Genomic DNA, 26,988 nt, shown 5'->3' with positions numbered 1-26,988 from the left:
ATGAAAAAACACATATTGTGTCTGAAAGTTGTCAAAATTTAGCTGTTTTACACAGCTACCAAGAACTTTATCATAGATGCATTATATTTCAAAGTTGAGAAGGAATATTGGGTGGAATGTATTTCTGAAATATTTATGATAAATTTTACTAGGCATGGATGCTTGTTTTATTTTTTTATTTTTTGGTTTTCCAAATAAATAAATACAGTATTAGTTAGTAGATGGAATAGGGAGACAAAAAGATTGCAATAGTTTGTTCAACTTGATCAAGGAGACCATTTCTTAGATTATTAAAAATAACAATTTTCTCAGAACTTAAGAAAAAAATTCTTTACATTAATGAAATTTTTGTACTATTGGGGTCACAAAGGGAAACAATAAATAACATCTCTATTCTCATGCCCAGATCCTAACATTTTGAAAAATTAATAGCAGAAACCAAAATACTACTTTTAAAACTAATAAAGGATAAAGTAGAAGACAGCTTCATGGCAAACAAACTAAGCTTACTAGTTAAATCACAAAATCAGACACTTGATGCTCAGGCCCAGGCAGCACTAGTTGAGGTCAAGCCTCATACAGTGCAGAATAAAAAATTAATGGAAAGCTCCTGCTCTCCAGAGGCAGGTTAGATTCCAATAGGAGGAAAGGAAGAGCTGAGTCAAGCATCCCTATGTATTCCTCACAAATTTAAAAAGCAGATTAAGTTATTCCTCTTCCCCTGGAACAGACTAAGTGAAGGGGTGGACAGAGACTGGAAGATACATCAAATGAAGGGAATATTAGCAATTAGGTAGAAATACTCATACCTCCCCAACCCAAAATACATATACACAATTATTAAATTTATCTTAATGCCATACATCCGTAAAATGTAAAATCATATCAAAAATCAATCAACTGATATCTTCTAAAGTATAATTCACACTATAGTAGTTTCATATTCTAGGAGTACCTGATGGCGTTTGAGATCTGTTTTTAGTTTATATTTTCTCCATGTTGTTTGTATGAGTCGAGCAGCTCTTATTTCTTTACGAAGATCCAAAAGCCTTGCACAAAGAAATGACAAATAGGTAATAACCACCTAAAAAAAAACCACAAAAGATAAAAACAGAATATCAACAGAGAATAAAGTACTTACTATCATCTTCTGAGACTTTATTATTGAATTAATAATTAAGAAACTCTTCTTTTACTTACCTTTTCATCTGGAATTGTATTTGACATATCTGAATGATTAATCATAGCAGGTATTCCACCAAGGTCTCTAACTGCAGACCTAACCAAGTGAAAATTTTTCTTTTCATTTTCTAGGAGCTCTTTGTATAGCTCTGAAGTATTTTCTATTATGCAGGAGGAAAGGAGAAATTAGCTGTAGCTTCAAATCAGACATGGCAAAAAATTGGAAAAGTAACAAAAAGGGACTAACCATGATCAAATGCTTTAAGTGACATATCCAGAGAACTGTCATCAGATTCAGATGATGAATTTAATACCACTGAACCAGTTTGCGTACATTCCACAGTTTGAGTAGTACGCTGACATATAGCGTCAAATGGCACATAGCAAGGATGGTAATGGTGGATCAGGTAACATAACACACGGCCATCTGAGAAAGACACTGTAAAATTCTCCACCTGATTGAAAATGCCAGAAAAACAATTAACCGCATTTAGAAAGTAACGTAGACATAATGGTTTGCAGAATACCTGTGAATGATAAAGGCAGAGACTGGAGTGACAAATCTACAAGGCAAGTGATGGCAAGTTTGACTGGTAAATTCTAAAATTTAAAAGAAAAAAATAAAACAGAGTATTCCCTAGAACCTTATGTGAGAGCATGGCACAGCCAACACCTTGATTTCAGACTTCTAACCTCTGGAACTGTGAGAGAATAAATTTCTACTTTAAGCCACCTAGTTTGTTGTAGTTTGCTATGGTAGTCTTAGGAAACTACAACAACAAGCAATGAGAGTGGATTCTCGTTATTTGTGAAAACTATATTTGTGAACATTGAACCATTGCATAGAGGAGAAATATAAGGTTAGTTCCTGTGAGCCTCTAGTTATAATATGTTTATCAACCAATCCGCACATAACCTTGTTTTACAGGTGTTTCTGATTCAATAACACTAACTCATGGCCAACAGCATAATTCATGCCTGCGTTAAAATTAGTTAACGCATATATTTTCTGTATATGGCACATCAGTCTTCTCCTAAGAACACTAGACAGGGCTTCATTACTATACTTGAATAGGGCTTCATTACTACACTTGAAAGCCATTTTAAACAGGGAACTCACCAACAAAAAGCACAAAAATGCAAAAAAGCACAATGCTAAATAGGTCCTGAAAAGGATACTTGTTTACAGTATAAGAGCTGAAACAAAAAAAGCACACCACCTTGTTTGACATCAGCTGGCAATGAGGACCTAGGCATTCACACACGTCAATAAATGACCACAAAATACTGCAACTACTAATTTTGGCATTAAAAAGAAATTTTAGCTAGTATACAAATTCCAAATATGGAATTAATTAATACCGATGATCAACTTTGGCTTTCTAGTATTTAGTTAAAACATAAAAGATTAGCCATATGTTTAACAATTTTTGTACTAATAACTTCTTGGTATAACCATATTGCAAGGCTTACCATATTTAGCTACAGATACCATGTAACACTGTTTCTGTCTTATATTTGTTACCAGATAGTTTATCCACGTGTTTAGGGGAAATTTTTTTCATATATTTACACTAAGAAGTATACTTCATACAGAAATACAGTGTCAACCTAACAAATGATTATAGAGAGACTCAAATTTTGTTCTTCTTCCTCTATCTAGTGGTAAGTTCTTAGCTGTCCCTTTCTGAATGTGGGCTTATTTGAACTGACATTTATAATAATATGATTCTTTTATGTCCCAGTTCTACGCAAGCATCTTCTACTAAGACTTCCATCTAGGGCATATTTTTCTTTTCTTAGTGATAAAATTATCATGTATCACACAATTGGTGACAGATTAGATGAAATACAGTGTATGATAATACATTCACTCATTTGAGGGAAAGTTTGCTTACACAGATGAACTAAGAAATTCAAGAAAAGAGTTAAGGCATTAAGTTTAAGTGACTTTCATCATAATTTATTAAAATATATTGGGTTAAAACAAAAAACAAATAAACTTACCTTTTTATTATAGAAGGCACAAACAGCATTTACCCAATCCATCAATAACTTTATGTTTTCACTATATTGTTCAAAGGAACCACTATCCCTTTTGCCTTTTTTCTTATTAATAAGATCATCAGAATGGCATGATAGTAGAGATATTGTTTTCTTTATACTCTTTGTGTGTTTTAGAAACGCAATTTCTTCCTTTAATTGATCTAAGTTAAGGGAAATATCCACCTAAAACGAACACAAAAAAAGATAAATACCTTCATATTTTCCATAGATTATTTTTAACCCACAGAAATCAAAGTAATTGTCTTCTATTTAGAGAAACTGTAGATTTTTTAAACCAGAAAGTTAAAAAAATCAAAGAAAATAAAGTGCCTGAAATGGATATTTTAGTATAAAACAGTTGCTTTTTTTTTTCCCCAAAGGCAAACACCATCTACACTGAAGTGATAAAATGTTCAGTGGTTAAGAACATGGGATTTGGGGCCACATGGGATTTATCAATGATGTAAACTGTAGTTTCAGTTTCCTCATCTGAGAGGCAGACCTAACACCTACTTTGCAGGTGTGGTGAAGATTAGCTTGAAATGTATATATATATATATAGCATTTATCACAGTTACTGGGGCAAAATAAACCTTATTAAATGATGGTGGTTGTTATTCTTTATTAGATTCAAATTGTGTTTATAAATCAGTAATCAAAACTGATAAAAAATACAAGATGTACCAAATGTATAATACCTGAAAAGCAAACGCTATTTTCCAAAGCAACCTGAGAGTTTTTTCTCTGTGCCTATCCACAATATCCTTAGATAGAATTGTATTTCCTATAAAAGAAAAGGTTGTCCATTAGCATAATGTACGCACATATCAATATTCAGTGAGGAGAATAAGTTTTACCTCTACTCAGTTTTTACCATGCTCATCACTTAATTCAATTCCTCGTGATTTAAGAACTTGAAGAACAATGTCAACATTGTGCATCTTTTGAAGACGACTTATTGCCGGAATCCTGAGTTTCTTTGAAAGGTCCCAGTTCTGTGTGAGAAGTTCCATGGTTCGCCTGGCAGTAATAAAATGTTCAGATGAAATTATTATAAAAACGTATATGAAAAAACCCTTCACTGAAATATAGTTATTTCCCACATAAATCCCAACAGTTACTGGGCTTTATGATCAGAAAGACTTCAAAAAACTATCTCAAAACTCTGTTGCTCCATAGTCGGCAAGTAGAGTTCTTAAGTTTGGGATTGAAGTGTGTGAATAGATGATAAGAAAATAAGACATACATACATAAATGCACACATGAACAAAATAATAGGGCTCTACAGAGAAGAGAAAGAAGAAAGGAAAGGACAGAAAAGAGAGGAGAGGGATGTAGAGCAGAGAGGAAGCACATTTATTGGGATGTACTATATTGTACACATCAAGCAAGTGCTTTATTTTCTTATTTTAGATACCATGGTAAAGCCCACAATTAATTATTGTTAGATGAAGAAACTAAGGCCCATAGAGCTTAAATGAATTGCCTATGGTCATAGAGCTGGTAATGGCAAGAATAAGATGAGAACTAAAATCCAGTTTTACTAGTTTCCACAGTAATTCCTATATATATATATATATATGTATGTATATATACACACACACAAATATTTGAGTATCTACCTAACAAAGACAGAAAAAGCAAGCCCCAACTGATTTCTGTCTTCAACAAAAAGCTGGTAGAATTACTTATACAACCATAGTCTCTAAAGGCTAGAAAGAGACTTAAGATAATTCTAGGCCAACCATCCAATCAATTGTAGACCAACCCATCACCCATGGCATTAATAGAGTAGCCATCCCAAAGCATTCTCAAGTGACTTCAAAGATTTATAAAACAGTCATTTTGCTGACACTTATCAAAACAGAAATTTGGTTATACAAGATTAATCTCTTAACTACTTAGAATTCCTAACCAACTAAATAACATCAACATCCAACAGTGCTAAATCCTCAGTAACTCCTGTAGAAACATAAAAATGGGCTTTCTGAACAGCCGCAGTGGCTCACGCCTGTAATCCCAGCACTTTGGGAGGCCAAGGTGGGTGGATCACCTGAGGTCAGGAGTTCAAGACCAGCCTGGCCAACATGGTGAAACCCCGTCTCCACTGAAAATACAAAAATGAAATAGGCGTGGTGGTGCACGCCTATAGTCCCTGAGGCAGGAGAATCGCTTGAACATGGAGGCAGAGGCTGCAGTGAGCCGAGATCATGCCACTGCACACCAGCCTGGGTGACAGAGTGAGACTCTGTCTCAAAAAAAAAAAAAAAAAAAAAAAAAAGGAGGGGGGCTTTCTTTGTGGAAAAATAGCACTGAACATTAAACCAATCCTTGTTCCTCCTAGAAAGTGGAAAAAGTATAAAAACAATTACTATTGGCCAGAATATTGATGTGGTAGCTTGAATTTATTAAATAAACAAATTAACCAACTAAAAAAAATATGAAATATTTTAAGCAAAATGATCCTAGCTCGTATGGAACTGCTAAAGTGAGACAAAGCTGCAGTAAAAAGACTATTAACTTGTGAGACTACTGATCAGAAAGAAAAGAATGTTCATGGAAATTTAGCCTAAAAGAAGGCAAGGGATATGTAAATTGTTTTTCAAAAACCGGGAATTCATAAAAATCTAGGATCTCATCCTCATAAATGTCAAAGAATTCCTCCATTCTGGCCAAGCGGTCCTCTGACCTCTGCTTGAACCTTCCAACACTGTGAACTGGTTGTTTGCTAAAGACACGTCTGAATATTGGCAAGTTTTTATACCAAACCCACATTCATCTTCCTGAAATTTTCATTGTTCATGCATACTTATTTTGCTTGGCAATAAACAATTTAATCACCTTTTATTATAAGACAGTTCTTCAAATGTCTTAAAATATTTATGCCCCAGAGTTTTCTGTTTTTTCTCTAAATATTCACAGTTCTTTCAGTTGGTCTCCATAAAACATGGATATAAGGTTTTTTAGTTTATACTCTAAAGTTATCTCTAGTCGAAACAAAGAAATTAAAAAGTATATCCAAATAACTTCTTTCCTATTCAGTTGAGTTTTTAGACAACATGAATTTTAACATGAAGACTGCCTGCAATTAATTTTAGCTACAATATAAGCAATTTAAAATCTGACAAAAATATACCAGGGTCAGGCAGCTGAAGAGTTTGGTAAGTTTTACTGTAGCAGAGATATTTTATAAAGACCATTAAATTGTGCTTCCCATACGTCAACATTTAACTAGCTGTTTTGAGGCATAACAACTTCCTAAATACACAGAGAAAAAAACTTTCATTGCTTTAAAGAAATCTCTTGCCTTGACCCCAAAAGTGCTTCCTTGATAAGGATGTAATATATATTTTGGAGAGTTCCCTAGAAGTAAAATGAGTATCTCCAACCCAGATACCCTAAAGAGGCCAATCATGGCAAAATGCTAAAGGTCATTCCTTCTAAGCAAAACTGGCTATCCATCATACATACCAAAGCCAATTTTGAGCATTCCAGTTTGTTATTGAGGAAATACTGTGTAATTTGAAGTCAGATTTCATGAGTTTATGTCTCAATTCCACTGTGGAAAACTTGGGCAATCTATTCTACCACTTCATCTTATTTTCCTTATATGTAAAACAAGGTTCATAATACTAAAAATGGTCTCAAATGATATAAAATTCATGAAACCACTGTCAATAAAAAGTGTCATTTCGGCCAGGTGCGGTGGCTCATGCCTGTAATCCCAGAACTCTGGGAGGCCAAGGCAGGCAGATCACGAGGTCAGGAGATCAAGACCATCCTGGCTAACACGGTGAAACCCCGTCTCTACTAAAAATACAAAAAATTAGCTGGGCGTGGTGGCGGGCACCTGCAGTCCCAGCTTCTCCGAAGGCTGAAGCAGGAGCATGGCGTGAACCCAGGAGGCAGGCTTGCAGTGAGCCGAGACCTTGCCAGTGCCCTCCAGACTGGGCAACAGAGCGAAACTCTGTCTCAAAAAAAAAAAAGTGTTATTTCAATGTTTGATATTTTAATTAGTTTAATGGTCTTCCTAACTCCTATTCTGAGATATCAGTAATTATTATCCATGAGCCCTAGTCACATGCCATCAGGAAAAAAGGTGTGGATAGGAGACAAGGTTTCTGGACATAACACTGATGTACCACTTCCCTGAAAAAAAAAAACAAAAATCTCAATTTTTTTCAATACTAAATTTACTGTACTACATGAAAGAGCAAGATGGAATAATTACAAAAAAAGTGTTTTCCAGAAAATGTTAGTCTATTCCATTAAGCAAAATAATTCTATTTCTTATACGTACACAAGGCGCACTCCACATTGCAAGTCTACAGCAAGATTTGTAACGGCAAAATCAAATTCATCAAATGGTGTCTGAACATGGTTAACAGGTAATCCCAATAAGCCAAGGTGACGGGAAAGGTCACCTTCACCACTTAGGAAATCTCGTGAAAAAGCCAAAAGGATTTCTTTACTAGCCTATAAAGAAATAAGTTCCAGATATTATATTCCAATATTATAATTTTGCTTATAATAAAAACAAATCCTCCAAATCATTCTGTACATATAAAAATAAAATAAATAGTATAAAAAGTTTCATATTATACATTAATAATGCAAATTTCATATATATTTCTAACTTAAGATCTTTCTAAAAGTTGCTCATAATAATACACTATAAAAACTAGCATTAACTTGATTATAAAATACATCAAAATTAGGAAAGAAATTTTCTCAAAAATTAAATCTTCAGAAGCATAGTTTAATCCATTTTCAAGTCAAAATTAAGAGTAATGATAATGTGCTGATGAAAGGTAAACCAATAAAAATCAGGGATGGTTAGAATTACTGATGGGACTCACTACACAGGCATTCCTATTTTACTCCCCTGAGTATTATTCTTTGGAAAACTAATTTTTTTCTAAACAGAAAACATACCATAAAAGCAAGCAAAAGTCGTAAATGGGAAATATAAAATATAAAGCATAAAATGAAAAGCATACCTTGAATTCGGCATCTTTACAGAAGAGACAAGGATCATGATCAATGAGTCTGGAAATTTTAGCATAATCAAGAAAACAGACCAACAACAATAACTTTTTCAATGTAAACTTGGACAAAGCTTCTTCATGACCTTAAATAAAGTACAAAAAAGCACAGCAAGTTAATCTATGAAAGGTAGGTTTCATCTTAAAATATGATAATAATGTGTTAGTAAAACAAAAAGTGTGGGGTAGCAAGCACAAATAAAACACTATGTGCCTTTTTTAGTGCTTTATGTGTATAAATCCATTTAATCCTCCCAATAACTCTATGGGACAAGTATGCACCACTTAATATTTTCAATTCATAGATGAGGAAACAGGCACAGAGGCATCAAGAGATTTAGTTGGTCTTACTCAACAAATATTTAATGAACACCTACTACATGCAGGCACCATCGCAGGTGTTAGATATACAGTACCAAACTACAACAAACATGACCCCCATAGGACTTACAACCTACTGGGGGAAGAGGATGGGTAGAGACAACAGATAGAATTATAAATAGTGATGGAGGAATTAATGGGGAATGAGGGTGGAGGAAGGGAGAGTACTAGAAGCAGAGACTTACTTAGACTGGTTTCTTTGAGAAAGGAAAATGTAAACAGAAACAGGAAGAATGACAATAAGCCATTCATGTATAGTGTGGAGAGAATGTAGGAGAGGCAGAGATACTTACCATCTCTATACAGATGAGGAACAGTGGGGTGTCTATACTCAGCTGCTATATCAGGATTCCAAAGTAAGCGATTCAGAATAAACATAGCCAACCCTGTGACATCACTGTTATCTTCCAAAGATATGAGTTCTCCATAAGTTGTCTGAAAATAAATTAAAGCCAAAGTCAGAATTATGCTGTCTTTAAGAAACAAAGGGAAGTGACTGAGGAATGGCAGACCATAACCTAAGGAACTGGCAATGTTCTATTTTCTAAATGACATGGTTATTTGCTAAATAACTTCTTTAAACTATGCATATATGATTTATGTATATCTTATTGTATATAGTATACTTTGCAATGCAAAAAGACAAAGCTCAGGACTAAGATAAGTCTTAATCATCTGACAAGCAACATTCCCATTTTAATTTTTTCATTTAAGTTAAAGAACTATCAAATATAGGCATGTTGTTCAAATTTATTTATAACTGTCCCATTAAGTACATCGTGAAGTTATAACAGAAACCTAAATATTCAAATTTTTATGATAGTTATCAATGTAGAAAACATCTGCAAATCATCCAAGATAATTTGGAAAGTACAGGTCTGTTTATAATCAATGATTTAAATATAAAATTAGTTTAACATTAGCATGCTTATTAATAATTTTTAAAGCAATTAGAAAAAACTTAAAAAATATCAAATTCTGCAACCCTACATTGACAAAATATAAAGATTAAAGCATGGAAAAGTATCAATTATTACCTACCAAAATAAAGGAATTTATCTTTATTTACTTTTTTTGGCCTTTGAAATTTTCTTAAAATCCTCATGTACATTTATTTAAAGAATCCTAGGGTGTACTGTAAAAAAATTATACATCCCCACCACCTGCCATAAATTTCCTGTGACTTGTGGGAGGTTAATACATTCCTAACTAGTTTGTGCTTAGCTACATAATGTGCTTTGGCAAATTGGAATGTGGGTGGAGATGATACAAATTACATCCAAGAGGTTTTAAAAAGCATTGCAAGGTTCCACACAAAGTTCTTGATTTTATTTTTGCCACAAAAAAGCTATGTCCAAATGTGGGGGGCTCTATTTCAATTGAGGTTCCAGAATTCTTTCATATGTGAAGCAAAGCTAGTTGATCTGTAACTTGCCAACTATTTAAAGGGAAAGAACACTGGAATTGAAATAAGAAATCCCAGCAATGACACCATACTGCTATGTAACCACAGTAAGCTTATTATTTATTCTCTCTGGGCCTCAATTTATTGGTATATAAAAGCCAGATTATTACAAAGATCCTGTTCGGTCCCAAAGACTCTTCTATTCCAAAACCTGGAATAAATTGAAATAGTAATGGGAGACCCTACATTAAGAAGGTAAGAAACCTAGAAAAAATGTGAAAGCATACTAGCAAAAGACTAAAGAATACGGACGCACAAAAGATACTTTTAATAAAAATGTCTTTAAACAGCCAATTATTAATAGTATCTTTCTAATTCAGTTGGTTTCAACATTCCAGATATTACAGAGCCAAGTACTATGTAAAGAATGCAAATCCTGATGACATTTTTATGAGTACTATTTCATCAGATTGGTATAGGTTCAACTCCTGACCAAATAATTGGCATAGGGCAAGTCACTTTTTTTTTTTTTTTTTTTGAGAAGGAGTCTCGCTGTCACCCAGGCCCAGGCTAGAGTGCAGTGGTGCAATCTCGGCTAACTGCAAGCTCTGCTTCCTGGGTTCCCGTCATTCTCCTGCCTCAGCCTCCCAAGTAGCTGGGACTACAGGCGCCCGCCACCACGCCTGGCTAATTTTTTTGTATTTTTAGTAGAGACGGGGTTTCACCATGTTAGTCAGGATGGTCTCGATCTCCTGACCTCGTGATCAGCTCACCTCAGTCTCCCAAAGTGCTGGGATTACAGCGTGAGCCACCACGCCCGGCCAGGGCAAGTCACTTTAACATCTAAGCTTCTGTTTCGTTAGTGAAGTGGAAATAATAATACATACCTCACTGGGTTTTAAGAAATTTAAATTAGAAAATGTATTCACAGCAGCCTTGTCTTTGCATTTGTAAATTTTCAAAAATGAGTTTACTATAGTTGTCATTACATGCAGCACCAAATTATGTTTAAAGAGACTGTACAGTAAAATGTTGTATTACAATATGGTGTAATAATATATAATGGCATAGTCTATTTACCTAATAAGCATTTATTAATGGGTCTTACATTTTATACTAAAAGATGAATCAAGCTAACCTAATGACTTTAAACTTTTATAAGTAAAACCACATTGTAATAAAATGAGTCTATTCTACAAAAAGTATATTATAAAAAAATATTATTTTAGAAATCTGAAATGTATGCTTACCTCTAGACCAATTCGAAGCCACAAAGGATTGTAGGACAACAGCCAATTCAGGACTTTCTGACGTTCTCCTGAAATGCATGTCAAAGGCAAATAAGTTCAAATCGATAATCAAATAGAGACAAGAAATAAAACTTCATGGAGAGTATATCAGTGGGAAAAAAATAATTGCTTATATGAAATAAGTTAATTTAAATAAAATACACTTATAGTCTTAAATATACATGATCATATTCAAGTATGTGGAATTTTTGGCAGCAAAGCTAAAGCATGTATACCTAGTTTTGAAATACAAAATCTCTTGGGGACATCAGTATCTGGAAGAGATACCTGCACTCTTATGTTCATTGCAGCATTATCCACAATATCCAAGATATGGAATCAATCTAAGTGTCCATTAGTGAATAAGTGGATAAAGAAAATGTGGGGTATGTGTATGTGTGTGTATGTATATACACAAATAAATATATATGATAAATATATATATATTTATATATAATGAAGTATTATTCAGTCTTAAAAATGAAAATCCTGCCACTTGTGATAACATGGATCAATCTGGAGGATTTTATGCAAATTGAAATAGCCTAAGCATAGAAAAACAAATACTGTATGATCTCATTTATATGTGAAATCTAAACAAGTTGAATTTACAGAAGCACAGAAAATGGTGGTTGCCAGAGAATGGGGTAGAGGGACTGGGGCGATGTTGTCAAAGGGATATAAAGTTTCAGTTACGCAGGATGAATAAATTCTGGAGATCGAATGTACACCATGATGACTATAGTTAATAACAGTGACTTGTACACTTGAAATTTGCTGAGTACTTCTTAAATGTTTTCACCACACATACACACAAGAAGGTAACTATGTGAGTAGATACATTAATTAGATTGATAGTTATAATCATTTAATAATATATACATATATCAACATCATGTTGTATACCTTAAATATATGCCATTTTTACTTGTCAATTATGTCAATAAAGCCGGGGGAAAAGAAACACAGAATCTCTTGAATGTTTTTAAAGAACTAATGTCAAGATTTCTGCAATCTTCTTACCCACATCTTTCCATAGGTGTCTATCTTTTCGAATAATTAACCGCCTAGCTTCAATTTCAATTTCAAGCTTTTTAATAGCTTTAATCATTTTTTCAGAAGTAAACAAACGGCATGCTGCACGACGTAGTCTGTTTAACCTACACCGAGCAGTATAAGCTCTGAGAGACATTTCCTCTTTTGTAGGTGCTCTAGGAACACTTATTTTATGTTGATTCTCTATTCCCAAAAGAAGAGTAGCAGCATTTACTGGGTAAAAACAAAAGAAAGAATGTTTCTGGTTAAACAATATCTCTACATATTCTTAAATCCAGCAATAAAATGCAGTTTCAGACGGTAAAAACATAATCTATTCCTCACCCCCTCCAAGCATACTCCTTAGGCCAGTCTATCATCACAACCTGTTAGCTCTACCTGCAAAATGTATTCCAAGTCTAGCCACTTTTCACCGCCTCTACTATCACAAATCAAACACGGTTATCTCTAATCCGGACTAATGAATTAACCTCCTCACTGGTTTATCTGTTCCCATCCTTTTTATAAGTTAATAAAAGTCAAGTTTCTAAGGAATCTAATTTTTAAAAATCAATTGAATTTTGAAATGTAATTTAATCTTTTATAAAACACATTTTCTTTTAAGAAAAGAACTAAAAATGGGGCTTTGCTCCCTTTTGGAAAAAAAACAACTTTTTTCTTTTTTTTTAAGTGATCTCTAAGATCACTGCTTAGAGAGCATCTAATTCAAAGACCCTTTTAATACAAAAATCCAGCCAGGTACAATTGCTCATACCTGTAATCCCAGCCCTTTGGGAGGCCAAGGCAGGTGAATTACTCGAGCCTAGGAGTTCAAGACCAACTCTGGCAACATAGCAAGAACTCTTCAATTCAAAAATAAAAAAATAATAATAATAAAAAAACTAGCCAGGCATGGTGGCTTGCACTTGTAGTCACAACTACTCAGGAGGTTGAGGGAGCAAGATTGCTTAAGCCTGGGAAGTGGAGGCCGCAGTGAGCTGTGATCACGCCAATGCACTCCAGACTCGGTGAGGGAGTGAGACCTTGTCTCCAACAGCAAAAAAGAAAAAAAATCCTATACACGTACTTCTCTGACAAAAATAAATCAGTGTCTGTCTGAACACCAGAACAATAGGAAAATCATCACTTTAAAAGTTAGCCTATATGATGATTTGACAATTTAAACATTTATAAGAATTTTTCCTTATCTTCAGCTGAAATCGATCCCTATAACTTCTATGCAAGAGCTGCACAAAAGTTAAGTTTCCTTCTCTTTCACAAGAAAACACTTCAAATGTTTAAAAGGCACATCTCTATCTGGTCCCTTTCCCAAGTTTTCTCTTTTCCAGAACAAACACTGAAATGTTTAAAAATTCCTCATATGAATTGGTGTTTAGTTTCCTCATAATCCTATAGCTTTCCAACATACTTCTTAAACTAAGGTATTGAACAGTGGGGACAATATGCCCAAAGTGGGCAGGCCACACAGGACTGATTGCATTGACTGATGAGAGAGAATAGAGATCAAAAAGTATATTTCAGTACTTTTGGTAAAGAAAATCTACATATATAAATTTATGTAAGTAAAAATTCTTACCTATACAAGCATTTAGGCTAATGAACAGGGAATTATGCCATTAATTATAATAACTATGTATAATTAAAGAATGACAAACGATGTTAAAAATTTTATCTGTTAAAAGTATTATTAAATTTAAACATTAATTTAACATTTACCTTCAGAAATATTTGTTTTTACAGTGAAGTCATCAGGGGTTAATATAAAATTTAACCACCAAGTGAAGCCCTGTTCCTGCTTTTCCTTCCAGCGTTCATCATAAAACATGTTTTTTGCAGCAAATGGCATCGGGTGTCTGGGAATACCTAAGCATACAATTAGGTTACTGCATAACAAAATTTCCTTTAACTTATTGTACAATATATAGCAAAAGTCATTTTTACTAGCAATACCATCTTTAAAACACTGAACAATATTTGCTTTTCTACTACTTGCAGGAAAGAGCTGAAAGCATTTTGGGTAAGAAATGTAATCAGAGCAAAATGGGGAAAAGTAAAGCGATATTTCCTGGTTATTTAATACTAAACCACCATGAGTCAACTACATTAAAGTCTGATAGAATACCTTTTTTATAATTGATGCATAATAGATGTACATATTTTTGAGGTACATGTGATAATATATTCATAGAATTTATACAAATCAGGTCAGAGTACTTGGGATATCCATCACCTGAAATACGTTTTTTTTTTTTTTTTTTGCCTTTTTGGTAGAATGATTTATTTTCTTTTGGGTCTTTACCAAGTAATGAGATTGCTGGGTAAATGGTAGTCCTAGGCAGATAGCTTGAGGCCAGGAGTTTGTAACCAGCCTGGGCAACATGGCAAAACCCCGTCTCTACCAAAAACACAAATAAACTAGCTGGGCATGGTGGCACATGCCTGTAGCCCCAGCTACCTGGGAGGCCGAGACGGGAGAATCACCCAAACCCAAGAGATGGAGGTCTCAGTGAGCCGAGATCACACCACTGCACTCCAGCCTGGGCGACAGAACAGGACTCTGTCCCAAAAAACAAAACAAAAAAAGACATTGTGAGAATCTTGAAAGCTCAGAGAGAAGAGCAACTCTCACAGACAAGGGATCTGGATAACATTAGCAGCTGATTTCTCAGCAGAAAATTTGAAGGCCAGTAGGCAGTGGATTATGTATTTAAAATAATGAAGAAAACTGTCAATTGAGAAATTGATAGCTGGAAAACCTGTCCTTTAAAAATAAGGGAGAAATTAAGACATTTCTAGATTTTTTTTAAAGCTGAAAAAATCCATTTATCTCTAAATTTGTCATACAAGAAGCATTAAAGTCCTTCAGGTTGAAATAAATGAACTGTAGGCAGTAACTATTTAAGTAAATAAGCAAGCTATATGAATATATAAAGCTCTCTGGTAAAGGTAAATACATAAACAAGCATAAAACAGTATTACTGTAATTTTGGTTTGTAACTCCGCTTTTTATTTTCTACAGGATTTAAAAGGCAAATGCATAAAATGTAATTATAAATATGTTAGGTGGTGTACAATGAATAAAGATATAATTTGTGACATCAATAACCTAAAAAGAGTAGAGCTATATAGCAGCAGAATTTTGGTATGTGATTGAAGTTAAGTTGAAATAAATTCAAATTAGAATGTTATAACTCTAGGATGTTATATGTAATTTTCATAGTAAACAAAAACAAAATATACATAGAATATTACAAAAGGAAATGAGAACAGAAACAAAACTTGTCACTACAAAAAAAATCAACTAAAGATAAAAGAAGTTAACAATTGAGAAAATGACTGGCAAAAATCAGTAACTCTGACTTATTAAAACTCTCCATGCTACATAAATCTGGAAACTCTATTTCACATAAAACTGGAGCTGAAAGAGACAAATATTTACTTATAAAATTAAAAGTTATATGGGAAACAAACACTAATTTTTTTTAGAAAAAATTATGAACAGAGTAAAAATATGCCTTATAGTATCATATAATACCATGTTTTATAGCTCTGGGAAAATAGAAAATAAAATGTTCTGTTAGCATGAATCCTTCTGTGCCCTAAAAAAAACCTTATAGATCATACTATTATTACCTAAAAAGTCTATTCTCAAATGCAGCAGAGTGATAATTTTTATAAGGTAGATATTATTTTTAGATATGGAATAATATTGGTGATTTCAATTTTAATAACATTGGATTAAGATGAAAGAATGAGAAGATAAAGGTCCCTCAGCAATATAACTCACAAACATGTTCAGAAGCAGTGAGAAGACACATTAATTATTTTTTGAAAGTCAATAATCTACATTTTTAATTTATGCATATAGCATAGCTAATGTACTATTGCTGGGTCCATTTATTCAAGGAATAATTGCCGCTATGTGTCAGACATTGTTCTAGGCCTAGTAATGGACACGTAAGTGAACAAAGCAAAGATGCTGGTTCTTGTAGAGTTTCCATTAAAAAACCATTTAGTAAAATTTTTCTTCCCCCAAATTATAAAACCTGTAAGATGATTTAACAACATGTATAAAAGTCACTGTGGGCCGGGCATGGTGGCTCATACCAGGTGTAGTGACTCATAGCGCTCTGTCACTCATGCTGGAGTGCAGTGGCACAATCTCTGTTCACTGCACCTCTGCCTCCTGTGTACAAGTGACTCTCCCGCCTCAGCCTTCCGAGTAGCAGGGACTACAGGTGCACACCACCAAGCCCAGTCAACTTCTGCATTATCAGTAGGGACAGGGTTTCACCATGCCAGCCGGGCAGGTCACAAACTCCTGACCTCAAGTGATCTGCCCACTTCAGCCTCCCAAAGTGCTGGGACCACAGCCGTGAGCCACAGCACCCAGCCTTATTTTTACAACTTTGATAACTTTAGTGTATACCCCAAATCTGTAAGACATAATATTATCATTCAAATGCAACTCATGGCTTCTCATTGTACTCTGATTTTCTCTAGCTTTTGAATTCTTTATTCTAATATCAGTTTTAAGTCTGACATAAAAGCATGAGAGTTCTAATCAGAATTCAATCTTTTATCATAATAAAAACTATCAAGAAATTATTAGAATTTAAAAAGGAAAATAGGCCTATTAATTAGATTTGTATAACATAATATTTTATGCCTATGACTCCCCAACAAAGCCTCAAGCTTCTATTTAGATATAAAATGTAAAAGTCACTACTGGATCCACAAGCAGGACTATGGTAAAGAAATTTCTCCACCTAAACTGCTCCTTTAACATGATGTTACATGTTTGTTTTTTCATTTTGGCAAATATTGATTGAATGTCATCTTCATGTTAGTCTACGTCCTAAGTGCCAGGATACAGAATCTGAAAAGATGGACACAGGACCTGTCTTCAGGGAGTTCACACCTTTTTATTTCTTGAGACGGAGTCCTGCCCTTGTCGCCCAGGCTGGAGTGCAATGGCAAGATCCCGGCTCACTGCAACCTCCACCTCTGGGGCCCAAGTGACTCTCCCGCCTCAGCCTCCCAAGCAGCTGAGACCACAGGTACCGGCCACCAAGCCCAGCCAACTCTTGTATTCCCAGCAGAGACAGGGCCTCATCATCCTGGTCAGGCTGGTCTTGAACTCCTGACCTCAGGTGGTCCACCCGCCTCAGCCTCCCAAAGTGCTGGGATCACAGGCATGAGCCACCACGCCCCACTAGGATTTCACACTTTAGTTAGGGAAAATATACAACAAGCAAGCCAATTTTTAAAATGAGAACTTCAATCAGAGTTAAATGCTACAAATACAATCTTACAGGAAGTTGGGATGTAGAATGATAGGGCTCTCAAACAGAAAATTAAGAGAAACTATTATTTCTTACGACATTTGTCTTTCTTTGTATTGGTGCTCAGCTGAGTCTGCAGTGCTTCAGAGGCAGTCTTCATTTTATAAAAAATCTATTATTTCTCCTTCCAGTTGTTTTTTCTCTTCTTCGAGCTTCCTTATCTCTTCCTGTTGAATCATTTTAAGATGCTCGAACTTGTCCTGCAGCTCTTTTTCAGCTTCTTTCTCCTTGACTCGCTGCATAAATCTCTGTTTCAACTCTTCTTCTTCCCTCTGACATTGATCATAGAACTCTTGTCTTTTGGCTTCAAAGATTTCTTGAAAACTAACTGGCTGGTTGTCTGGGCCCACATCTGTAAAGCCCATTTTCTGCAGTTTTTGGCACCTACAGCATTCATAGTGCCGAGTGTGGGTTTTTCTTTTAGATTTTCCATATTGGTACAAAGAAGCATATCTTGGAGCTTAACGAAGTCACAGTGATTTTCATTTTCCACTTGGAAAACTCCCCAAGGCTAGTGACGGCCTCTGACCATCCTTTTACCAACTTTCACTTCATCCATACTCCCTACCACAGCAAAGGGTAACAGCCCATGTTTTTGGCCAGGCGCGGTGGCTCACGCCTGAAATCCCAACACCCTGTGGGGCGAGGGGAGGGGATCACGAGGTCAGGAGGTTGCCTGACCACCCCGGCCAACATGGTGAAACCCCGTCTCCACTAAAAATACAAAAAAATTAGCCGGGCGTGGTGGCAGGCGCTCGCAGTCCAAATATCTGCCTTTTCTTTATGCTAGAAACATCAGTTATTCTCTTCTAGCTATTTTGAAATATACAATAATTAGTATAGTGACCCTACTGATCTGTTGAACATTTGGTCTTTATTTCTTTTATCAAACAGAAAGTTGACACAATATCCTGTCATTTTAATACACACTTTAACAATTCTTCCAGGCTGTTATTCAACAACAAAAATCAATTCATTTCCATGTGAAATGCAATTAATGCTTCATTCGATGTCATGTTTTCAGAGAGTTTAAGTATAATAAACACTTGCCTGTTTTTAACGGTTTTATGAAGGTCAAATTGGACTGTGCCACAGCGATAATGGGTTTTGTCCTTTTGTTTGTTTTAGAAATTGGAGTTTTGAATATTGATAAATCTAAAATAAATTATAAAACAAAATTAAGAGCATTAAAATATAAATTCCCTAAATAGGTCAGTGATTTGAAAGTTAAAGTTTGGGTTCTTCACAATCATATTCATTTAGCAAACACTTAATAACCACTGTACTCCAGGCACTAATGCTATGAATTCAGTAGTTTATCAAACCAAACCAGAAGTTACAGACCACAAACCACAATTTATTTTGTGTTTACAGAGGCTAAAGTCTAGATTCAACCAAAACTTATTGTGTCTGTATATTCCAGACTCTCTGCGAGGTGCTGAGAATATGCAGAATTGAAAAATATGGTCCCAACCCTGAAGTAGTTCTCAGTCTGGTAAAAAAAGAAGTTTAAAAATGGTAGAAGAGCCTTCCCAGATGGGAATCTACTTGAGTTAACTTATGAAATTAAAATTAGGCATGAGGAATGTGGCCTGTTGCCAGAACTGCAATAAGGACGAAGCAAAGAATACACGTAGGAAATGACATACAAGAGGTTGGAAGAGGTAGGGAGGAGTTCAATAATATTCAAAATAATAGTGGCAGCTAATAGTTAAATACTTTGTGCCAGGCACTATCATAATCTTTTTCTCACACACTTACGAGAACAAATTTATGAGACGTGTACTATTATTACCACAATGTATATAATTAGGATACTGAGGCTTTGAGCAATTAAGCCACATGGTCTAAGGTCACATAAGCTAGTAAGTAGCAAAGATTTGAACAAAGGCAGTATAGTTACAGAACCTCCACTATTAATCACTTTGAAGCACCTTCTATGCTAGTGAAGAATTTTAATCAAGGAAGTAAAAACCCTCATTTATATTTAAGAAAAGAGTATGGACAATGGAATGAACAGGGTCAAGATTAGAAACAGAAAATTACAAAGCAGTTATTACAATGACCCAAGGTGGATATGGTGAGACAAATTAAAACAGAGTCAATGGAGACAAATCAGAGGAGAGTTATTTTAATAGTGGAAGAAACAACCCTTAATACCAACTTATTAGAAAAGTGATAGAGAATAACAGGCTGATTCCCAAATATGTAACCAAGATGGCTGATATAATGCCAGGTGGCTACAAAAGAAAATGCAATACAAATTGCAGTAGCAAACAACCTATTGGAATAGCAGTTCACTTTCAAAAACAGGTTTCACAATAAAATATACTGCTGCTAAATAGAAGAAGCAAAGAGCTAATAAGAGCAGGGGTCAGCAAACTACATCCATCCCCCATGCAAAACCCCCGACTGTTTTTGTATGTTCCAAGAGCTAAATATAGCTTTTACATTTGTAAAGAGTTAAAAAAAAATCAAAAGAATAACATTTCATAAAACACAAAACTTACATAAAATTCAAATTTCAGTGTTTATACATAAAATTTTACTGAAACACAGCCATACTCCTTGATTTGTACATTGTCTATGGCTGTTTTCCCACAAGTGCAGCAGAGTTGAGTAATTGCAGTGCAGATCTATATGGCCTGCAAAGCCTAAAATGTTCACTATCTGGACCAACAGAGGAACAGTTTGCTTACCCTTGTTTTAAAGCAATCTCAAACCTATATCAATTGTGAAAATAAGGAACATGACTAAATTGCAACATAATACTTATTAGATTGTAAGGTTCTATGAATTGAATATTTAAAAAGTAAATTTCTAAGGAGAAATTCCTCATTCTGAAAACTTACAGAAATTAGTCCCTCTCCCTGCAACCTTTTTCTTCATTAGGAAGTCTTTCTTGGAACCATCTCATGCTTCCTTGCAATTTACACACAAACCCTCTGCTTCTGTGCTTCCTTAATTTCCTGACCATAGCATAATCAAAGGACCGAACACAACTTGAGGACAGGAATTATCCCTTTCCCCCCTGTGTACACAGTGCCTAGAAAAATGCACATCACATAGTAGGTACCTTATCAGTCAAATAAATATATGTAGAAAAACTGCCTTCTCTGTTCCCTTAGATTTGTCAGAGGTAGAAAGAGCCACTCTTGGTGACTTACTTGCCTCTCACATAGGCTCATAAATCAGATACCCAATATGTACAATTCTGATTCTAGACTAGAGGCTCAACCAGCTGGCTGCCTCAAACTAACAGTAGGTTTGAGTGTCGACCCTTCAGTGGCTTATTTGTTCATTTATTCACTTATCCATTCATTCATCTTTTATTGTACATCTTGTAGGAGATTAAAATAGGTATGTTCCTTATTATCAAAGAATTTGTTATCTGATCAGAACATATCTACAAGAAACAGCAAAAGCAAAGAAAAATCAGATACAAGATGTCACATAAGCTGTATTCACATTTGCTAAGGAAATGTACCTAGCAAATAAGTAAAAAGTATAATACAAGCTTATCAATAGCAGACTTACTAAACCAAAAGGAAGTATCCCCCTTACAGGTACACTTCAGTAGATTTTATAAACAAGACTCACCAGTTTTCTTCTTCAGGTTTAATTTCTCTCTGTTGCTAATACGTTTTGAGATGGGTGTTATCACATTTTTTGTTTTCTTAACAGCTGATGTTTTAGGCTCTGAGGGAGAAAAATGGATTCTTTTGATTTCTCGCACTTCTGTATGTTCTGTAACTGCAACTCTCACATCTGCATCTTCCATGCTTCCGTCGCTCTTTCTTTTCCGAGCAACTGAAGCTGTTGTCGAAGAGGGCGTTACTTCATTTTTATAACTCTTAGATTTACTTAATATCGGATCTATAATTGGAAGATAAGAATGAAAATCTTCTTTTTCCTTTTGATTATTTATTACTTTTTCATGTTCACCCACTGCACTGTTGAGACATCTTTTTGCTTTTGGTTTATTAATCTCAGTTTGGTTTTCTCTGGTACAGGTGGCCTTCCTTTTAGTAACAGTGGCAGAAAGTATTGGGCGTCTCTTAGGTTGTTTATTGTGGCTATGACTAGAAATATCCTGAACTACAGAAAATTTAGGATTATTTTGTTTTATAAAACTGTAGTAATTTGACTTCATTTCTACTAGTTCTTCAAAAATAGCTTTGGGAGATTTTGAACCCTGACATTCAGGAATACGTGGCAAAACTTCACTTTTTCTCCAATCTTGAGGCGACTGTGGGACTTGAGAATTTTCATTTGATAATGGTACTTTACATGTTTGCTGAGATGTACACATATATGCCATGTTATCTTTTAAAAACTGATTAGGGGATAAAATAGGATTAACTGACTTTGATTCTACATCCTGATTTAGTCCATAATTATCTTTTATGAAAGAATCTGGACTTAAAATTTTCTGATAAATTTCATGTGCAATTGTTGATTCCAAATGCACAGGCTTTGAATTATCTTTCATAAACATATCTGATGAAAGACACGTTACTAATTCTAGTTCATTATTAGCTCCATGACTATTATTTACAAAAGAATCTGGACTTAGAAAATGTATTTGGCTTTGTGTAATGTTCAAAGTTGAAGAATAGTTGGGGGTAAGACTAAGTTTACTATTCTCTCCACTTTGGCCATTAACATTTATGGAATTAAAGGAAGTTTCAGTTACAGCTTTCTCATTAAAAGAAACTTTTGAAACGCTGGCACTGTCTACATTTAATAGTTCCCTATTTTCTGATGCATGAAGAGATGAGTAGGTAGTAGATCGACGTACAGAGAGTGGCAAGCAAGTTTCACCATGGCATTCATTGAAAGCAGGGCTAATAGGTGATATGGGTATTTTATTTCCTTCAAGTGTTAAAGAATTGTTTTCTGTTGGGGGACCGCCTTCATTCATAGCCAAGTTTTCACAAGCTTGTAGTGGGCTCCTAACTCTGTCAACTTTTTGGGAAACACTAAATGTTTTATTAACATTTTGAATATTTGAAACCCTTCTGTTGTGACTTGTAGAGGCTGAAATTTTCTTCTTTTTAATGGTATCCCAAAGACTCCTCTGCAAAAATAAGGAAAATATACCAATTAAGTTTGTAGCTATTGAATATTAAATAAGCAATATTACCTTTAAGTAAGCAATATTACTTCATGCCTGTTATCAAAATAAGTTTTATTTATTATTAAACAATTTCTTGGAGTAAATCACAGAATGGTTAAAACATTACCTTTTTCTTTTTCTGCTCTTCTGCATTTCCTAGTAATATAGCTTGGTGTTTCAGAACATCATTTACAAGAAATGTCATAATCTCTCTTACTCGGCCTTCTTTGAATGGTGTCCAGTTAACAGAAATAACAATTTTCTCTTTAGGCTATAATCAAAACAATATATTATATAATTACAATAATAATTACATAATAACCAAAACACCTTATATACAACTTACAATATAGTAGGGCTTAATAATTGTTAACCAACACTCTATACACTAAACATTTAATAAATCAAATATATTTCTCCTACCCTATCTGCTTAATTATAAGAAAAAAAGCCACTAAAAATAACAAGGTTCACAACAAAATAAATAATAAAATCTTAACTGTATTAAAGCAATAGAACAGATAGTCTCTAAATCATTTTGTTTGAATGGTTTCAAAAGATTTAATTGTACATTTCTAATTTTTAGATGTGTAGAGTACTTCTATTTCAAACATAATGACCCTGCATTATGAAGACTTTATTTAAAAAGAAATATAAAGATGATCAACGAAATGCCTTCTTCCTCACAAATTCCTCTAAGGTCCACATCATCATACTGAGATTTCTTAAACAGTTATTATTGTTCCAGGCATAAGTGCAGGTATCCTGCAAAACTCATTTAATGCTAACATCCCTAGGAAGCAGGTATTACGATTATGCACATTTTACACATGAAGTAACTAACATCCAGAAAAGTCTGCCAAAGTCACGCAGGTACCTATTAGAATCCAGGCAGTCTAATGCCAGAGTTTGGACTTTAACATCTACACCCTATACCCTGGCAGGCAGATAGAATCTGCCAAATTTAAACGCTGACATGACAAAACAAATTTTGTTTTTCAGGAGAAACAGACAAGTTTTTGTTTTAAAGGAGAAATAATATAACATCATAAACAACTGATTTTAAAAAATAAGAATGGTGCATTTTTACTATATAAAATAGTTTATTCTAAAAATACCACAAAATTTAGTTCCACATTATAACAAAAAAGAGTAAGTTGAAGTATTATGTGGATAGAAAAGAAATCTGTCTTTCCAAAGAAAGGAAAGCAGGCAGTGATTCATGAAACAGAGGGACGGGGTGGGCAGGTTCTGAAGTGTAGATAGATGAACCATTGGTGACACACAAGTTAAAGGACCTCAGATTAGAATCTCTTTTTTCTGCCTAATGAAGTGGTTGTTAGCCTACTAGTTCAGACCTCCTCGGCTAACGGTTTTCATACTTTTGGTGGTTCTACTCAATGGAAAGGTCACAGCAGTCAAAATAAAAACATAAATTCTCCGGTCTTTGGTGAAGGGGATTGGAGCATTACTCTTGCAAATGCAATGCAGTAAAAGAAAGCTACAGGAGTTCTTGAAACAACATTTATAAAATTAAATTTGATGTAGCATTAAAATTACACTTAACAGCAAAGCAAAAAGGACTAAAATACTAAAGTGTGCATACATACTACACGTACATAATGAAAACAACTCTGAATAGGTTTTTTTGGTTTTTGTTGTAGGCATTTAGCCGAAACAAAGCTCAATATTTCACCGGAAAAAAAAAAACAGTTACCTCGACTCTAAAACGCATATTAAGATGGCTGATAGAAAGTAATTAAAAAAAAAAAGCTGCTTTAACCAACCAAGGTACTCCTGTCAATCTTAAAGAAGTGTTAAAAAAGTGCATTGTCTATTAATTTAGAACGGCAAGGCTATTTCGCAACGCCTTAAGTCTAGTAAAAGTGCTTGTCAGTTTAACAGAGAAGTCTATATAACTTGCTCCTAAAGAGGCTGAGTGCGCGCGCGTTGATGTGTTGTCCCCGCCCAAGTTAGCGTCTATCCTAGCCTTCAATTAGAGAATATATATACATATATAAAACATTGAGACATATATACGCTCACACACATGTGTATGCGTCAAGGGCCCACCCACAGTTATTGAGTGAAGGGAACTGACTTTACTCTCTAAGGGTCTTTTCTGATTTCTTTTCCAAGCGCCACCCACGGTTATTGAGTGAAAGGGAACTGACTTTATTCTCTAAGGGTCTTTTCTGATTTCTTCTCCAAGCGTCAACCTTCCTGAAGAGGGTGGCAGGAAAGATAGCGGAGAAGCAGAACACCGGCCCGGAGCACGCTCCTCCTAAGACCTACCTGCAACACGAAACAGCGTTGCGACACGCTGAAGCCCAGGTCCGCGGCCGGGAAGTGGGAGATCTTCACTTCTGCCACCTCCTCGTTAGGGTTGTCTAGGGCCAGAGACAGCGTCCGTGAGGCTCCCAAGAGAACGTCCCCGAAGCAGAGGAAAGGAGACCTGCAGAAGTGGCTGAGAGACAGGACTGGCGGGGAAGACGCCTCCTCCTCGGCCGCGGGCGGCCTCCGCTCGGTCGGGCTCACTTCCCAGCAGCCTCGCCCCACTCGCCGGTTCGCCATGGCACATTCGAGACCCCTCCTGGATCTCCTTGCACCGCTCCCACGAGGCGGCTCCGGAGCGGGGATCCGGGACTTACGCTGACCGCTTCCCCTCAGGGGCGGCTGTAGAGGTCGTGGGAGTGAATTCGGCCCTTTTTCTTTTCCACTAACCTACACCCTAGAAAACAGAAAACAAGCCCAACAAACTCGCAAATTCAAAAGAGAAGCCAAACAAGTATGGCGTTTTGACTCTGTTTAAACTTGCCGCCTCCACCAATGAGGACCTCCGGGCGCCGCCCTCCTCATCACGGGGCCAATCGGTGAGCAGCATCCCCTGGCCAATGAGACGGCGGCGCTTCATTTGAATGATTGCATCCGGCCGCCAATCGCTGTCTGCGGAGGAGGTGAGAACGGTCCGGAATCCTGGCCACCGTCTGAAACCCGGGGCTTAGAATTGAAATTCGTCTTTATATTTTTGGTTGTGCTGAAGGGAAGGGAGTCACAGCATTTCCACAATACATGTAGTAATCATTGCGGTTTCCAGGAACAATCATAGATAAAACTGTTAAGTAGGCAAAAATTGGTTTATGCCACTCCTCTCATATGCATACCCCGCCCAGAATTATATTAACTTTACTGTCGCGGTTTTCAGGGTTGAATGGTAGAGATGTAAAGATAATTAGTTTGTATGAACATGCTTATTTTAGTGACAACATAGCGGGGACTCAGTACATTTACATGCTGTTAATTACCTCGGGACGCTGGGAGCAAAACCAGGTAAACAAATGAAACCTGAGATTACCAGTAATTCATAAATGATTGTTTTGACTGGCAATGCCCTTCACAAATAACTTATTAGTTTTTATTTCAATTGTAGGGATCTAATATTATATATACTATTAGATAAATATATGATCTAATAGTATATATAATATTAGATAAATATATAATCTAATAATTATAGCTTACATAGTAGGGATTTTTTAAATTATTTATTTATTTTGAGATGGAGTCTCGCTCTGTCTCCCAGGCTGGAGTGCAGTGACGTGATCTTGGTTCACTGCAACCTCCGCCTCCCGGGCTCAAGCGATTCTCCTGCCTCAGCCTCCCAAGTAGCTGGAATTAGAGGTGCGCCTCACCACGACTGGCTAATTTTTGTATTTTTGGTAGAGAGGGGAGTTCGCCATGTTGGCCAGGCTGGTCTCGAACTCCTGGCCTCAAGTGATCCGCCTGCCTCCGCCTCGGCCTCCCAAAGTGCTGGGATTACAGGCCTGAGCGGCGCCCGACCCTAGGCTAGGGATTTTAAAAAATCCTTTACCTATTTATCTCAACCTTCGCCTTAAACCTACGAGGTATCTCTTAGGGCATAGGTACCATTATTTGTATCTTACAGATGAGGAATACAGGTCATACAGCTAAGTAGGAAGTGGCATAACCCAGATTGGTACCCATGCCTGTAATCCCAGCAGTTTGGCCCTAGTCTTGCTCTTACCCACTACACTATATTGCCTCTAAAGGCAGTAGAAAACTTAAAAAATAAAAATAATGTCTGGATATATGTATGGTT

At 35.6% G+C, this 26,988-nt stretch overlaps 1 protein-coding gene across 4 annotated transcripts in view; it reads right to left on the bottom strand.

Moving 5' to 3' along the window:
- Positions 1-25,699, bottom strand: part of ASPM (assembly factor for spindle microtubules) — a 62,466-nt gene extending 36,767 nt beyond the window's left edge. Inside the window, exons 1-16 of one of the 4 annotated variants that reach the window (XM_054452140.2) lie at positions 25,164-25,699; positions 22,996-23,139; positions 21,350-22,829; positions 18,800-18,904; positions 14,121-14,267; positions 12,372-12,617; positions 11,310-11,377; positions 8,948-9,089; positions 8,229-8,359; positions 7,529-7,704; positions 4,103-4,248; positions 3,927-4,012; positions 3,190-3,411; positions 1,430-1,637; positions 1,201-1,343; positions 956-1,084 (exon numbers count right to left, since the gene is read on the bottom strand). In XM_054452140.2, coding sequence (XP_054308115.1) covers positions 956-1,084; positions 1,201-1,343; positions 1,430-1,637; positions 3,190-3,411; positions 3,927-4,012; positions 4,103-4,248; positions 7,529-7,704; positions 8,229-8,359; positions 8,948-9,089; positions 11,310-11,377; positions 12,372-12,617; positions 14,121-14,267; positions 18,800-18,904; positions 21,350-22,829; positions 22,996-23,139; positions 25,164-25,442 — 3,852 coding nt within the window. In that variant the 5' untranslated portion in view covers positions 25,443-25,699. The remainder of the gene's footprint in view (positions 1-955; positions 1,085-1,200; positions 1,344-1,429; positions 1,638-3,189; positions 3,412-3,926; positions 4,013-4,102; positions 4,249-7,528; positions 7,705-8,228; positions 8,360-8,947; positions 9,090-11,309; positions 11,378-12,371; positions 12,618-14,120; positions 14,268-18,799; positions 18,905-21,349; positions 22,830-22,995; positions 23,140-25,163) is intronic. The other 3 variants (XM_054452166.2, XM_054452150.2, XM_054452156.2) reach the window with 3 other exon arrangements.
- Positions 25,700-26,988: the final 1,289 nt, after the last annotated feature.

Source organism: Pongo pygmaeus, chromosome 1 (genome assembly GCF_028885625.2).
Source record: "Pongo pygmaeus isolate AG05252 chromosome 1, NHGRI_mPonPyg2-v2.0_pri, whole genome shotgun sequence".
Taxonomy (NCBI): Eukaryota; Metazoa; Chordata; class Mammalia; order Primates; family Hominidae; genus Pongo; species Pongo pygmaeus.
The sequence above is the reverse complement of the archived record's forward strand: the minus strand, read 5'-3'. Positions and strand labels throughout refer to the sequence as shown.